The sequence below is a fragment of the Austrofundulus limnaeus genome, unplaced genomic scaffold (genome assembly GCF_001266775.1).
Source record: "Austrofundulus limnaeus strain Quisiro unplaced genomic scaffold, Austrofundulus_limnaeus-1.0 Scaffold102, whole genome shotgun sequence".
NCBI lineage: Eukaryota > Metazoa > Chordata > Actinopteri > Cyprinodontiformes > Rivulidae > Austrofundulus > Austrofundulus limnaeus.
This window is the reverse complement of record NW_013952504.1, coordinates 821,141-838,451: the sequence shown is the minus strand read 5'-3', so window position 1 is coordinate 838,451 and position 17,311 is coordinate 821,141. Positions and strand designations below refer to the sequence as shown.

Here is a 17,311-nt window from a genome sequence, read left to right as displayed (position 1 = left end):
CGTTTATCGCAATAAATTTTGAGACAATTAATCGCCCAGCAAAATTTGTTATCGTGACAGGCCTAGTTAACAAGCAGTTGGACAGGTGTACCTAATAAAGTGGCCGGTGAGTGTACATTAAACCATCTACAACTGTTCCATGATAGTTGAGAATAGTTATGGTACATAACTCAGGGAAGAAGAAAGTGATGTGTTTTAATAAATAAAATGTTAAAACATACTTTTGCACCGACACAAGCTGCCTGTTGTCCAGAGAAACTTTGTTGAAAGAAAAAACAAATAAACTGTTTGCAAGGCAATAAATATATTTCTGATTCCCAAAGACCTATAAACCAAAAGCTTAAAATAAGTAAATGTAAAAGCTGAAGGATGATGTATTTTTTCCGTTCTGTGTCACATCTTTGCCAAAAAGGTTCCAAAGATACACATGTGAACAAAATTGTTGGTACACATTGTTTAATGAAAAAAAAACCCACGAACACAATGGTCACAGAAATAACTACAATCTGACAAAAGTAACAATAAATAAAAATTCTATGAAAATGAACACATGAAAGTCAGACATTGCTTTTCAATCATGCTTCAACAGAATTAAAAAAAATTAAATTCATAAAACAGGCCTGGACAGAAATGACACTGAAAATAATGTGACCAAGGGATCATGTTAAATCAAGGTGTGTCCACTAATCAGTATCACAGGTGTCTAAATCTTGGTTTTTATCTTAAATTAGTTTTATTTATTATTACTTTTGTCCGATTCTAGTTATTTATGTGACCATTGTGGACTTTATTTCATTAAAGGAGGGGTACAAACTATTTTGTCTGTGTGTATGTCTTTCAAATACCTTTCATCTGTTGTGGATGGATCTGCAATGAAGTTTCTATCCAACTTTCATCAAAACCCATCCCTAATCAGGATATATATCAATATCAAATTATTGTCCAACACTAATGAGGCTCATTGTTTTGTTTTGTTTTTTGTACAATTTCTGTAATAGCTATTGCTTTATAAAATCTAACATATGCTCTAACATAGGAAACTGAAAATAAGTTGCATCCTCTAACATCTGTTTTGAGGTACACAAAGTAATTCAGCTCAGTGGCACTGCAGAGCGAGACACAGCAGTGTAAACGGACAAAGGTCATCATGTAGGACCTGCTTTCATCTAATGCAGTATGATAAACTAAGCTCAAGCATGATCTCTGCAAAACTGTGAACAAAGTTACGTGTTTCCACAGTGCAATACTTAGAGAGACTTGTTACATCATTTGTTTTCCCTGTCAGTGGCTGCTGGCCAATAACAATAAGGCAGACTAGCTGTTGAAAGACGCATGAATTGAGCAGCGTCTGAAGCTTAGTCAGGGAACTTTGAAGCCAAGCAGACACTTCATTGCTCAAAATGTCTTGAAATGTTGGCCCTCACTAATGCTTTTTTTGAACTGAATCAACATGTTGTAGTTGGGTCTGTCAGTTTTGAAGATCAGTCAGCGCTAGTTTTTGACAAGTTTTAATGTGTGAAGCTATCAGAAAGAGAACCCTGACTAAAGACCTGCTTTGAACTTCAATCTGAAATGGATTCATGTTTTTTTATAGTGCCCTAAGAGGACTTTTGTTGTGAACTGAAGTCATACAAACAAACTGAAATGAATTCTACTGTGGTCAGATGGGGAAGCCAACAAAGACTCCTCACTGTTCAGCACAGCAAAGCAGTGAAAACGCACTTTGGAATGTTAGTGTGTAACTCTGCAAAAATGTGCCTCAATTGGCCGTGAACCTTGGTAATGTCAAAATAATAAGAATATAATTCAGTTCAGATATATAGTTATAGTTCAGATGTGTGAATGTATTGCAGTTTTTTCAGAAACATCAGCAGACGTTGCTGCTCGGCTGACAGCTCTGTGAGTATCTGGGCACAAAGCGGGTAACTGGAAACGGATCACATGCATTTAAGAGCCAGATGTGAACGCTCTCAATCAGAACTCACCACTCAAGTTGGACTGAAAAAGCCAAGTATGAACATGGATATAGAAACCACCAGAGCACAAACCGTCCCACATGGGTCTGATTGTATATTTGATCAACCTTATCAAGAGTACGTTATTATTCTATTTCACAACTACTGACATGCTACTGCAACCACTTTAAAAGTAGACGTTATAATTTTAAATCCTTTTTCACATTTAAATCATTCAGTTGCAGTGGTGGGCAGCGCTAATCCAAAATTTAGCTCCGCAATTTCTAAAGCACTTATGAAAATATTTAGGTCCGCAAATTCAAAAGCGCTAATGCCATAGGAAAGATAGCAGAAGCTAATTTTAAAGCACAAGTTCAATTTGACACTTACTAGTCAGCAACAATTCATGTACAATATATGTACAACACTGCCAACTAGCGGTGTATGAACTCTTTTACAACTTAATTCTACAACTGCCGATTGCTGGGGATGTGATTTCCTGTAACAGACCTTTAGCTCCTGATGTAAAAATTAAAAAGTTGTTGAGGATTGCTAGTTCGGCTGATTCTTTAAAAAGTTGTTGAGGATTGCTAGTTCGGCTGATTCTTTAAAAAGTTGTTGAGGATTGCTAGTTCGGCTGATTCTTTAAAATGTTGTTGAGGATTGCTAGTTCGGCTGCTTCTTTGACTTTTTCTTTTGTTTGTTGTAGATATTTCATTAAAGAAGCGTCAATAAAGTAATTTTAAAACTGTTTATTGGAAAACTGAAGCGATGCATTCTGGGTACATGACGGATTTGATTTGTGATGGCCTGGAGAACAGGAAACTACCTTCCCTTCAAAACAAGACCTTGGATTTTAAAGTTTTTCAAGTAGTTGCTCCAGTTGACCACTAGATGTCTGTCTTCAACAACATAATATCTTAATCATTTCTAACCCCTTGGCCGATTGCTTCAACCAATTACGTCAAGTATTGAGCTCCAGCGTTTAAACTTCTTTTTTTTAAAAAAGGAGCTCCGACTGTAAAGTAAAATAAATCAATACATACAAAATTTTAGTATGGATTACAAACGTTAACTGTTTTTGCTGGGACAGGGAGTTCTAAACATTGCCTTCCTGGTACGTAAGCAGACACAAAACATTGTGGGAAATCAGAACCGTGACCGAATGCAACAGTCAGCAAGGATGTATACCGTCCCAATAAGTGTGTTTATCTGGGAGGGGTGCTGTTGGATAGATCACGTGTGTTGTGATTCATTGACAGCCATACCTTCCGCTGTTCATGATACTAATGACAGGTAGATAATTAGTTACTAGCGGTACTGCATAATTTTAGAAAGCGCAAATCCGCTTATGAATTATAAAAATTAGTAAGACTGCTAAAGCGCAAACAAAATATTCAGGTCCACAATTAGCGTATCTGCGCTTTAGTGGACTGGTGCCCACCACTGTTCAATTGGAATAAAGTAGAACTACAATGTTTGGTCTGAATTCCTCCTTATTGTAGCTCCACAAGCCCCCTTTTCACTCCTTTTCTGAGGTGCATCTTAGATCAACTTGTTTTGAGGCGGTCTCTTTAATTCCAAATGAGGCACTTCATTCTGTGCCCCCCTTCCAGCTTCCATACCAGTCCATTTCAGAATGATGAAGAGGTTTACTACTATCTTGTGGCACAGAAACTTTTTATTACAAAATATCTGAAGGACGTCAATAACGGAAGACTTGTCAATCCAGCTTTACATGTTGGAGCCAGAGACTGACCCAGAGCCAGAGGATACTGAAGACCACCAAACGGTAGTTGGTAAGTCTAGACCTTATTCTGAAGTTCTGTCGCAAATACTGTGTTCAAAAAACATCATAGAAAATAAGAGAAAACTGAATGGGCTGAAAAAATTTAGGGATGCACCAATATGAAAATTTCAGCCGATATCGATATCTGATATAATTACTGCTGTTATGGCCAATAACCGATATTTACTGATATTACACAAACACACAAATTATATTATACATACAGTATACGCACAAGGGTCTTTTCTTGATACCATAAATAAATGACTCTGACATGGGTCCCTACTTCAGTTATTCCTGGCTGTGCAGCATCAATATCACTGTCATGATCAAACAGAGACCGCTCAACCAACCTTCTCCCCTCCCAAAACAGAAACACAAAGCTAAAAAGGGGGAAATCAATATTGGACATTAATATCGGCCCAGTTTTACATATCGGACCGATACAGATATTCTAAAAAGTGACCAATATCGTTTAATACCAATTATTAGAGACTAAAGTCAACTTTTCTGCACTCCTAGTGACTAAGAAACCAATGAAATGATTTAAACAGCTAAAAATAAATAAATAAATAAATAAATTTTGCATATGTCCCTTTTAAACTTAAAAAGCCTCTATTCTGATCCAAATCCACTGTTTTTCTTTTCTTTTTTTCTCCTCCTGAAATAATTTACAAGTTAATATTCCTTAACATAATAAAGTATTGCAAGATGGGACTCACACTTGCTCCTTTCTGTGAAACGTGCTCTAAATCATCAAGCATCATGCAAACATTTCAGACACTTCACACATTTGCATTTTATCTGTCACGCAATGTAATTTAATTTGTCCCATATTTATTCTGTGGCATGGCAACAAGCCCACACCTCCATGCATCGTCATAAAAGACTATCTTCAGTGGCAAGAAGAACACGGAGTCCTGCAACAGATGGTATGACCCCCACAGAGCACGAAACTCAACATGCCAAACACCTTGAAAATCTCAGAGTGTCTAAAAGAAATGGTAAAGTTTTTAATAGGATAACATCACATATTAAAAAAATTAACGTTTTTTTTTTTTTTTTTTGCCTGAGCTGTTTTGCACTTTTGAAAATAAAAACACTGCTGTGATGCAACAAATTGTGCAAAATGGGAAGGGATCTGATTTAACTGCATGCCAAAGCACTGTCCATCCCCTCCAACTGTGGAGACCAACTGCGATGATTATCTAATGGGTAGACAGCATGTTGAATAATCTGCTTCTTAAAACTGAATTAACTTTATTTAAAAATCACATTTTTAAACAAACCAGATCAAATCCTAAAATCAGAGCCTAAAAGTTGTTTGTGTGGTTTGCAAGATAAGACACTCTCCATTGTGTAAAATTAGTTTTTAACAGTTCTCATGTTTCTGTTTCTCGTTCTTGACTTCTTACTTGAAATGAAGAAATAAGCCAAAATATATTAAAATCAAACCCCACACTTAAATTCTTCAAAGTTATGAACAACAAAGAGCACTACACGTATGGAAAGATTACCTGTAAATCTTTCAGGTAAGCGATTTCAATGGGTAGACATTCCAACTTATTTTCCTCCAAGTCGAGCTCTCGTAACTTTCTCAAATTCCCAATACCATGCGGTAACTTTTTCAGAAGGTTATTGGACAATATTAATACCTGGAAGACAACAAAGTCGTTCAAATTAAACGATTATACATGAAAGTATTGAAAAACATGATTTTTTTGTTTGTTTGTTTTACAAAACTCATGCAATCCTAACAGGAAAAACACATTTTTCTGGTCATTTCCAAACAAATCATTTTAAAATTGCCAAAAGAATGACAAAATCCTCAGACGATAATGTATAAGTGACCATTTGTAATGTTTGTTTTGTATAACTTAAACATTTATACAAAATCTGTTGGGCATTAGTCAGCAGGGGCGGTTCTAGGGGCGGGGCCACAGGGGCATTGGCCCCAGCTAAAATCTGATTGGCCCCCTGAAGTGCCCCTGTCCTGTCACTCATCTGTCCTTTGCCTGAGAGTGATGATGGATGCAGTTTCATGTCCAAACACTACTTAGTTAATGAGTTAAATAGTAAAGTCCAGCTTGAATCAAGCTTAGAGAGGTCTTCTTCTTTTCTTAAGAAAGTTTGAACAATCCTGCAAAATGTCTTACAATTGACAAAGGATGACTGTATTTTCTTGCATGCTGTTTGAGAGTATTTAATTTATTTACAGTAAAAATGAATGTAAAATTGGTAAGGAGACTTTACTGTACAAGCTTTTTTTTAAAACTAAAATCACTTTAAGTGTTTAAACATATGTGACTGGTTAAATGTATACACCTTACCAAAACAAGGGATGTGTGTGCAAGGATGTTGAACAAATGAATATATTGTGGCCCCTTGATGGTCCCTAAAAATCCTAGCTCCACCACTGTTAGTCAGTTTCTAAAAACTAACAGACTTGCAATGCAGTATATCTTCATTGCAAAAATGTTTATGAAAACTGATCTAACATTCTCAGTTAATTGTAGATTTCACAAAACTGTGTGTTGCTCTGTGCAATATTTACCTCTAAAGAGACAAGACCACAGATGTCTTCTGAGATCTTTGTCAGCTGATTAGTGGCCAGGTTCAGTTCAACCATGCTAGTCCATGTGCCAAAATCCAATGGCAGGGATGTTAACTGGTTGTCCTGACAAATAAAATGGGAACGTTTTAATGGTGTAAAACAGTAACACAGCATGCTAGCTCATGGAAACACGTTTTAAGAGGATCAGCAGAGGATGACACTGTGTATGAATGATACATGGCAGGAGAAAATATTTTCAGATGGCACAGAATTGAAAATGTCCAAATAATGTGTATAAAATTGTTTTTATCCCCAACTAATGGTACTAGCATTAACAGAAATGCTTTCCAAAGAGAACACATTCTGAAAGGTTGACATTTTATAAAAACTTGTAAGTGATAAAGAAGCACTAGACTAGTTTTTGTACAAAATTGGAAATGCTCAAAAATACAATGTGCATTTATTAAAAAAGCTTTTTATGCTCCTCCTTGGGGAAAAAAACCTGGCCTGTTGTGCACCTTGGTTTATTTGTTCTGTTTAAATGCACATTTAATTTTACATTCATCTAAGCCACATAAACAATACAGAACAGTCGATTAACATCTTAGAGTTTAATTTCTTTAAGTTGTAAAATATATGCATTTTCTGCCTAAGTGTCTTTTAGGATGGGATATAAATTTTTCCAATACACTAATACTGTTTCTGAAAGAATTCAATTGTTTTACTGTTTGAACACAGTGTTTTTGACAGAGCCTAAAAGTACCTGTGACATGCATATCCATGAAATACAAAATGTCAAAGAAAATATATTTATATTTAAAAAGCTTGGCATGATACACATGATTTGACCCATTGTGTCACATAACTGGCTTATTTTCTTTTGAACTTGGCTCAACTAAAGTGAAACAGGAAGTGACATCAAAGGAGAACTTTTAGAGAATGAAAACTCCCAAATTTTTGTTCACTGAAACATTATTGGAACTACGACTCTCTCATCTGTCTATGATAGTGATTAAAATAATCTAAAGAAACATCAGATTCTTCTCTTCAGTCATTGTTAGCCATTTTAGCAGTACTCTGTTTACATTAAAGACATTTCCATTTGATATCACTTCCTGTTTCTTCACATGTGAATATCTCAACAACTGTTCATCGCAGCAACATGAAATCTTTTTTACAATATGTTATCTTTCCAAAAAATACATTCATATTTATTATAAAATTTGACATCACAGTATTGTTAAATGTCTTCTTTCCTATTGCAAATTGGGGTGATTGTTTCACCCTTGGTAAGAAATCAAAGTGAATCCCAGAAAAGACTGACAAAGTGTGGGTAACCAGAGCCAGGAGGCCAGCAACTCCTTACCTCTGCTGTGACTCAACAGTAACAAACTGGGTACATACAGGGTAAACAAAACTAGCTTTGCTACTTGTTGATAAAAGTCATGTCCTAATGTTTGTTTTTAACATAATTAAATGCTTAATCACTAAAAATACATTCAGTATCACACTTCTCAAGTTATTTCGTCAAGTTTCTAGTCAATCATACCTTCATGTTAAGCTTGCTCAACACTTTGGCCCTGGAGAAGATACCAAATGGGATCTTGTTGATGCGGTTGTGTTCCATGTTGAGGGAGTAAATGGTGGAGAACTGAGAAGGCCCACCCACAGGGTACGACTGGAAGCAGTTCCTCGCCAGTGTTAGACTCGTCAGGTTCACCAAACTCGACAGCAGGCCCTGGCCATGCAAAAACAAAAACAAACAAACAAGAAAAAAATCAAACATAAATGTAATGAAAAATTAGAAGATATTATCTCACTGAAGCCATTTATTATTTTTATTCTGGATGAACAAGCAGCAATAAAAAGAGTTGAGAAAATTATAGGCAAATTTGGTGTTTAAATGGCCAATAGTATGTGTTTCTCTGGCATATAGTTAAATTTTTTACCATAATAAAGTATCTATGTCACATTCAGTTGTTATAAAAATGTTGTTTATATGTATAAATCAAAATTAAATTAGACTTTGCATTATAGCTGTTCCTAAACACCTGGAATTCTGCAAGCTTCCTTTACTGGTCTCTGTCTTTTTAAGAACCTCCTACTGCTGCGGTCACGCTCATTTCTGCAGCTTCATGCGTTTACAACCTGTAGCGTTGTAGCCTATTTTGTTGTAATAATAATTTTTAAAAAGTAGCAACATTATACAATATATATTTTGGAAAATGGCAACTCAGGATAAATTAAACCTTACTGTCGGACCCGGAAAATATGTTTTCTGAAGAACCGGAGTGAGTAGAGAGACGTTTCAGCTTGGTAGGATATTTTCTAGTCATCCTCACAGACACACATAATGTTAAGTTAAATTTATTTATTACTACAATGTGGTGTAAGCCAACTAAAGAACACAAATTGTAATGTAAGTTACAAATGGTAACCATAGATCACAGATAGACCAAGCAACCGAACAAAACAACGCGAGTTGTTTTTCAGCTTATCTGTGCAGGTGACAACAGTGTTTGTGTCCATCTGAGTGTTGGAATTGCTTTGTCTTTTAGTGATAATCTTGTTATTAGTCCACTGTTAAATGCCCTTTTGTTCAGAAAGCTATTATCCGTAAACTGTATAATATAAATATTTTTATATTTTATATTTATATAATATAAATATTTTTATTTCATCAGAGGGTTACTTCCAAAAATGGAACCAAACCATTTCTTAAGAACTGTATCATCCTTGGAATCGTAAAACACATTTCTTCAAAGATTTTTATTTTAAATCTGAAAAGGACTGAACTGAGAAGTATTACGAGCTCAGTAGAAGAAGCGTATGCGTGTTTTCACCAATTGTTCGCTAGTTGTTCCTGCTGCTGCTGACAGCCTGCAGGGGTCGCGGGGGAGGTGTCCTCTGTGATGAGGAAGCTCAGCTTAGAGACACAGCCCAGAGGAGGAGCTGCACCTAAAAGGCTGTTCCAGGGCCAACCACCTGTTTTTGTTCTCCTGCCTGGCTGCCACAGGACATTACAGGATTTCTCAAACATGCATGAATTAGTCAAAGCAATACTCTGGGTATGGTTTTGAAGAGGGGATAACGTTATAACAGGATATAAAACTCCAAAAAGTTGATTTTACATGATATTGCCCCTTTAAGAAAATGCATACAATCACAGACGTGCGCACACATTTCTTAAAATATAACAATGTGAGGCTAATGTTTTCATACTGTCCTGATACGTATCGTAAATAATATTTCCTAACAGTTCAGAAAAACTGGAATAGAGATAAGGCTTTGAAACAAAACTAGAGTTTTCCACTCTACATTTTGAACAACAAACATAGCAGGAAACAAAAACAATAGAAACAAATAAAAAAAGTTATATTTGGAACAAAAATGTGTTCCACTTACTTCTGGCAACACTGAAATGTTGTTATTTTCAAGGTTTAGCTCCTCTAGTTCTCGACATTTGGATAATGATCTGGGGATTGCCGACAATCGATTATATCGCAGACCTAAACGATTTATGCTTGCCAAATTGCCTGAAAGAAAAAATAATAATTTGAGTAATACAAAAAAAACATGTACTTTGAAAACAACTTGGCTTTCAAGTCCTTCAATAAATAAAAATCCTATAAATGAAGTCTAAAAGAATGTGAAAATGTTACACTCAAATTACCAATAGTCTCTGGGAGGTCCAGGAGCTCATTGTGCTGCAAGTCAAGGTTGGTTATTTGTGTGCAATTTCCAATCTCCTTTGGTAGATGTTCCAACTGGTTATGGGCGACATCCAGAGTAATGAGGCTGCATAGCTCCCCTGCAGGAGGATCCACAACAACTTTTAATCAAATAGCTGGTGTCCTTATAATTCTTGATTACAAATTAGACAATGTCCAAAACATAACAGTAAGTGTCTAACATTTGTTTAGACACGAACAGAGCACCTATCCAAGAGCATTAACACTAGCCCACACTGTTTGGTGGGAAATTATTTTGTCTGAAGTCACTAAGCTAAACAGTAGCCAATGTTTGTTTTAACTTTGAAGCACTCAAGTGTTCCCTGTGCATAGGTTTTACTTACCTATCTCTGCAGGCAGCTGCTTAATCTTGTTCTCCCGGATACTGAGCATGGTGATCTTAGACAAGTTTCGGATGTCCTTCTCTACTGTCGTGATGCGGTTGAAGCGCAGGTACAGCGTGGTCAGAGACGTCAGCCGATAGACAACAGGTGGGATCTCTCTGAGCTTGTTGTGCCGGAGGTCAAGCATTCGAAGCTTCTTCAGGGAGTCCAAGGAATCAGGCAAACTGGTCAAGGAGTTCTCACTGAGAGCTAAAGTGACCAAGCCTGATAGGCAACCCACCTCAGCTGGTAGGCTCTGTAGTTTGTTGCTATACAAGTAAAGTTCAACCAACTGAGTCAACTCTTTAATGGAGGTGGGCAGCATGTGAATGGAACGTTTAGATAGGTCCAGTCTCACTGAAGTCTCCTCCCGACACTTATTGAGCTCTTTGATAACTTCTGCATTGCTGGATTTCTTGCGTGCACCTTGTGCCGGGTTTGGCCGCTTTATTGTATTGTCAACAGAGAAGGCAACACCCGGCGTTGAGCTGCTTGTGTCTTTCTTACCTTCTTTGGCATCTTTCCCTTTGGTCTTTGTTTCTTTGCCACCGTCTTTGACTAAACTGGCTAAGGCCTTGGCCTCCTTTTCCCTTTCTTTACCTGCTGGACCACCTTTGGGGTCCTTTTCTTTTAAATCCTTTTCTTTGCCTAAATTACTACTCATGTTGATGTTATTAGCAGCCCAGCAAAGTTGCTCATGGGACTCTCTCTTCCTCAGGTTACTTATTTAGAAACAACGGGACATAGACAGTCAAGGAATCTTTCAAGAATATACATCCCCATGCAGACCAACACATTTAGGATGACACTTAGAAAAGCTGGTTGGTCCAAAGGTGTTGTAGACACTTGTAATGATGTTTTCCTTTGCTAAAATGACATTAGAGAATTAATCCTTCGAAGCAGGTGATTTGTGGGATCCATGGGGCACATGCTTGAATCTTTGGACTGCATATAATCCCAGGACCTTTAGATTGAAGTTCTTTCAGGCTGGCAGGTTCACCAAAGATTTATTTTAATCCCCCTGAAAATTGCTGTTAGGAAGAAAAAAAAGTTAACATTTATTATTGTATATTTCATTCCCTTTAAGCATTCTTAATATTTGAGTTTCATCACTTGCTTCCAGCGGTCCATCCAAAGTTTTAACAAATGTGTTTACAGTAAAAACAAATGTCCTTTATATTTGCATTACACAAAAAATAAAAACTATAAAGGGATCCATGATTAGTTGTAACATTAGACTTGATTTGATAAACATAATTTGATAAACATAATTTAACTGTAAAATTAAGACTGTAAAAACACCGTAGGCTGTTTAGTTTTGGAAATTTTTTGAAGTATATTTTAACACGGACGGACATTTTATTTACACGCAAATCATTCTGGGTAAATGATGACATGGATATGTCCTCGGTGTGAGCGAGCTATATCCACCCTGAAGGTTAATCTTGGACAATATCTGATGATCGACTCTTTTAAATGAAACCAGAGAGCGTTGACAGAGAGGAGAAGGTAGAAATGACTCAGCCTGGAACTGAAAATATGGATGGAGGACAACAGAGCTGCTTCATGGAAGAAGAACCTCAGCTTAGCCTGTTAGCCTTTGTACTAGCACCGATACTATTCTGCCTTATATGGGTTAGCTCAGCACTAGCGCGACAAACAAGCTAAACTGAGGTACTACATCCATATTTTCAGTTGCAGACTGAGTCCTTTTTGCATTCCCCTCTCTGTCATGTGGATGGAGGACCTCAGTGATGAGAGGAGAATGTGTAGCGCTGAGCTAATACATATATATGGTGATAGCAACGGAGCTAATGCTAAAGCTAACAGGCTAAGCTGAGGTTCTTCTTCCATGAAGCAGCTCTGTTGTCCTCCATCCATATTTTCAGTTACAGGCTGAGTCATTTCTACCTTCTCCTCTCTGTCAACGCTCTCTGGTTTCATTTAAAAGAGTCGATCATCAGCTATTGTCCAAGATTAACCTTCAGGGTGGATATAGCTCGCTCATACCGAGGACCTATCCACGTCATCATTTACCCAGAATGCTTTTTGTGTAAATAAAATGGCCCCGTCTGTCCGTGTAATATATTTTTAAAATTAAAAATGATAAAAACTGAAAATCCTACAGTATTTTTACAGTTTTTATTTTACAGTTAAAATACATGTTGATTACATAAAGTCTAATGTTACAACTAATCATGGATCCCTTTAAAAAGGGTCTCAACACTCTGAGAATATTTGTCTTTACACATGAAATAAACAACAAATAAAAACAAAACCTTAACAGGTTTGGTGACTAGTCTTTGCACCATGATACGTGCTATGGCAGACCACAAAAATATGTTTCAAACAAGTCAAAACACAGCTCAAACAACTTTTCTCTGGAAGCCTGTCTCTGTTAGTCTCTGGTGTAGTTTTCTGTACATTGGTGATGGTATAACACAGCACAAGCTAAACTGTGTCAAAAAGAAAAAGGAGAATCTGGTTTGGCTCAGGATCTGAGCTGAGAGAAAAGGTTGAAACTGCTGAGAGTACTCTTTAGAAGTGGTCTTCAAAGTCCTCACCACAACAGGTCACATAACCTTTGGGCTACAAAACAAATGTTTAGTCAATAGATGCACCCTAAAGTATATTATCTAAAAGATTAAGGTATTTGTTGCTTGTTTTGCTGATTATAAATAATTACAGTGGCTTCTAACAGTGGCTGGAACAGGCATACTGGTGTGCACAACTATTAGAAACAAATAATGAGAATATCCAGACCAACCCAACTGCTGGAGCCATGATGTAAACTTAGCAGCACAAGCCACTTCCTTATACGGTTATACTCTGTGTTCCTGTCTGTTATAACAAACTGCGAGACGACATCATCTGTAAAGATCCTATTTAAACATTCATAAACTATTTTTACTAAAATGCCAAATAAAAAAAAGTGTTTTTTCTTCTAAAATTATATTGAGCAAGTTTATTTTTAGTGAATATTTATTAGTGACATCATCATACGCATCATTTTTGGGCAGTTCTGACACATGAACAGACTTGGTGCTTTTTATCCAAACAAAACATAAAAAAAACAAACGTTAAGCACAACAGATTAACTATTGTTTGTGCGCTTTAAATGGCTGTATTGTTTTGTTTTTTTTTTTCAAAATAACTCAACAATTTCGAATACAAATAGTTCTTACCTCAAGGGAAGGAAAAAGAAGAACAATTGTGACAACAAAACAATCGGTAGTATTGGTGGGAAAAAACACACATTTACGTTTTACTTCTGGTAAAGCATTCTGCAAACTTCCTTTATTATTATTTTTTATTTAGTTTGATACAGATATACATGACAACTGGTGAAAACTTCACACAGAAGATTCTCCCACAACAAATCCGCATGTATTACTTCAACAGAAATGTTATATGAAAAGTAGACTACATACAAATAAAAAACAACAACATTTGAACTATATGTGCTCTATAAGCTTGAGTGTTCAAAATAATTAAACATTTAAAAGCCGCCAAACTTGTTTCGATGTGCATTTTCTCCCCCAGCAAGTCAAGAACCTCTCTTTTATGTACCTGGTATAACCTGACATCTGCTTATTGCTACTAAACAAACATTGTGTGTTGACATCAACTCACCGCCCTACCAAAGCATGCATTTAGCTATTTAGCCAACAAAAGAGGAGGCATAATAATTATTAAAAAAAATCTAAACAACCCATTAACTGTGTTTACTATGGAGGAGTTACAGAATCACTTTAAGGCTAAACAAATTATTTCTGCTTTTATCGGAAAACTGCAAAACAAACAGCCACTCTGTATCTGCTTACAGCTTTTATATTACGAATCATGATTGTGTATTGTTCCAACATGTGGTTGAGTGCGGTGTTTGTTTATTTTTTTTATCTAATTGAAGTGTTTTGGCTCCTGTTTTTACATAAAGGCCAAACCAACACTGAAGCGATTCAGTGGCGACAACATTTTTGTCGTTCGCATTTTGTCGGTTCATTCAAGAAGACATCAAGCTACACTAAATTGGGAGTTTTGAAAAAAGAAAAAAAAAGCTAATGTGAGTCCATCAACACCACCGCACAACCACCATAAAAGACTACTTGGACTTGCCAAACTCACACTATTAAAGTTTCCATTAAGGATATCGTGGGCCCATCTGCTTACACCAGTGCATTTGAACTGGAGCAAATTCCATTTCACTGACTTTAATGATAAAAAAAGATATGCACCAAGTTAGCTAATAAGAGCACAAACAAGACGTGAGTTATAAAAACAAAGGTGTGTCAAGACAAATGAAACACACAGATTTGCACCACAAGCGCGTGTTTTCATACTACACCTGAAATAATGAGGACTTTGAAACTCGCTGATTGTGTGTGATATAGGCAGAAAAATTGCGCAAGAGGCGAGTTTGCTGCTGATACTACACAGCACTCACACAGCACTCCACATGACCCAGCTAGCTCATTTGCTACGTGTGCAGAAGACAGATAGAAACAGATTACAGACACATCGGTTGCCACCAAGTCGCCTTGAGAGACTGATATATTTAGCGAACAAGGACGGCAAGGAAACTGACACTTGACTCGGTGACACCGTGTAATCACTAACCTGGGAGTCATACCTTTGATATAAACGCTAATAAACCCCTGTTTGTGCGACTTGACATATAGCTAGAAATGTTAAAACTCATTACAGCTAAAACTCCAGATGTTAAGCTTTCACGGAACTGATCGGGGTTAGCAACAACTCTTATAAACGGTGGCAAAAACGACTAACAAGGCAGGAAATAACAGCTAAGCTAAACGTCAACACCAAAGCAAAACGTCAGTTCTAGACTGCTAAGCTGCTAACGTCAGCTAGCTTACAATTAGCCCGCAAGCTAGCTATGTTTTAATCTTACGTCTTCTCAAACAGAGAACAACATTACGTTTAAACGCCTTTTAAAGCAGAAGTTTACACGCAACAGAGTGACAAGTGTGTAATGTGCAAGTAACCACAGCTGTGTTTAACGTAGGCCCGAGCCGGAGCGGCTGCGGGACGCAGAGCGAAACCCGAGCGGAGCTAGATCAGACCCCGAGCCGCGAAATCTGTGCTGCAGCCAGCTGAGCGCAGGGCAGCGGACAACCCGACAACAGCACAGGACGGAGACAGTTTACGGGCCGAACCGAGCCGGGGTTAGCTGCAACACTCTGTCTGAGCGCCGATTCCTTAAAGAAAATAAGTGGAAGAAGAAAAAAAGAGAAAACACTCTGAAAAACAGCGGCCATTCTGAAGCTGAACAAAAGAGTGCGTTTGCGGCTCCGCTACCAAAGAAGAACAGATTTAAGCGCTGAACACGCCGTCAGCTGAGCCGGGCGACCTCATGAAATGTTCGGTGTCGTCGAGTTTTAGTGAGGGAATAAAAACGTCCACCGTTATTGTTAAAGAAAAAACTGATTTACCTTCAGAGGTGTGCCTCCGCCATCCTAGCTGCTTCCTCCTCTTTTCCTACACCGCCGCTCGAGCTCCCTCCCTCTCCGGACACCGAATTGCGTCATTTGCACGCGGAGCCAATGTTATCACGAGACTTTCGAACGCGACCAGGTTGCAAACGCTTTACGGAGTTTTACTTTTTTTAAACTCAAAAAACTTGAATACATTCATATTTATATTTACATTTATTCCATGTTCATTGTATGTTTCATGTTTGTAATATTAGTATGTTTTTTTTAAAACTGAAGTATATGGAAGCCCATTTCCGCCACCCTGATAAAAAATAAACAAAACTTGTATCTCATAATTATGACAGCTATCTCATAATTATGACTTAGCTATCTCATTATTATGAGATACTATCTCATAATTATGACTTAGCTATCTCATTATTATGAGATAGTATCTCATAATTATGACTTAGCTATCTCATTATTATGAGATACTTTCTCATAATAATGAGATATATATATAAGTCTATAAGTCATAATTATGACTTATAGCTAAGTCATAATTATGAGATAGTATCTCATTATAGTATCTCATAATAATGAGATAGCTAAGTCATAATTATGAGATAGCTAAGTCATAACTATGAGATAGTATCTCATAGTTATGACTTAGCTATCTCATTATTATGAGATACTATCTCAATAATGAGATAGTCTATAAGTCTATAAGTCATAATTATGACTTATAGCTAAGTCATAATTAGTCTGTAAGTCTACAAGTCATAATTATGACTTATAGCTAAACATCTCATAATAATGACATAGCTAAGTCATAATTATAAGATAGCTAAGTCATAACTATGAGATACTATCTCATAATTATGACTTAGCTAGCTCATTATTATGATATACTTTCTCATAATAATGAGATAGTCTAAAAGTCTATAAGTCTTAATTATGACTTATAGCTATAGAGAAATTATCTCATAATAATGAGATAGTCTATAAGTCTATAAGTCATAATTATGACTTATAGACTTAGAGAAAGTATCTCATAATAATGAGATAGCTAAGTCATAATAATGAGATAGCTAAGTCATAATAATGAGATAGCTAAGTCATAATTATGAGATAGTTTCTCATAATAATGAGATAGCTAAGTCATAATAATGAGATAGCTAAGTCATAACTATGAGATAGTGTCTCATAATTATGAGATAGTATCTCATAGTTATGACTTAGCTATCTCATTATTACGACTTAGCTATCTCATTATTATGACTTAGCTATCTCATTATTATGAGAAACTATCTCATAATTATGACTTAGCTATCTCATTATTATGACTTAGCTATCTCATTATTATGACTTAGGTATCTCATAATTATGAGAAACTATCTCATAATTATGACTTAGCTATCTCATTATTATGACTTAGGTATCTCACAATTATGACTTAGCTATCTC

General features: G+C 36.5%; 1 protein-coding gene across 1 annotated transcript in view; it reads right to left on the bottom strand.

Annotated features, from left to right (window-relative positions):
- The window catches only part of shoc2 (SHOC2 leucine rich repeat scaffold protein), a gene marked incomplete at its 3' end in the record, with an annotated part of 18,671 nt that extends 2,712 nt beyond the window's left edge, over window positions 1–15,959 (bottom strand). Inside the window, 7 exon segments of the mRNA XM_014013502.1 lie at window positions 5,262–5,399; window positions 6,299–6,421; window positions 7,848–8,036; window positions 9,704–9,834; window positions 9,972–10,109; window positions 10,374–11,443; window positions 15,863–15,959. Coding sequence (XP_013868956.1) covers window positions 5,262–5,399; window positions 6,299–6,421; window positions 7,848–8,036; window positions 9,704–9,834; window positions 9,972–10,109; window positions 10,374–11,076 — 1,422 coding nt within the window.
- Window positions 15,960–17,311: the final 1,352 nt, after the last annotated feature.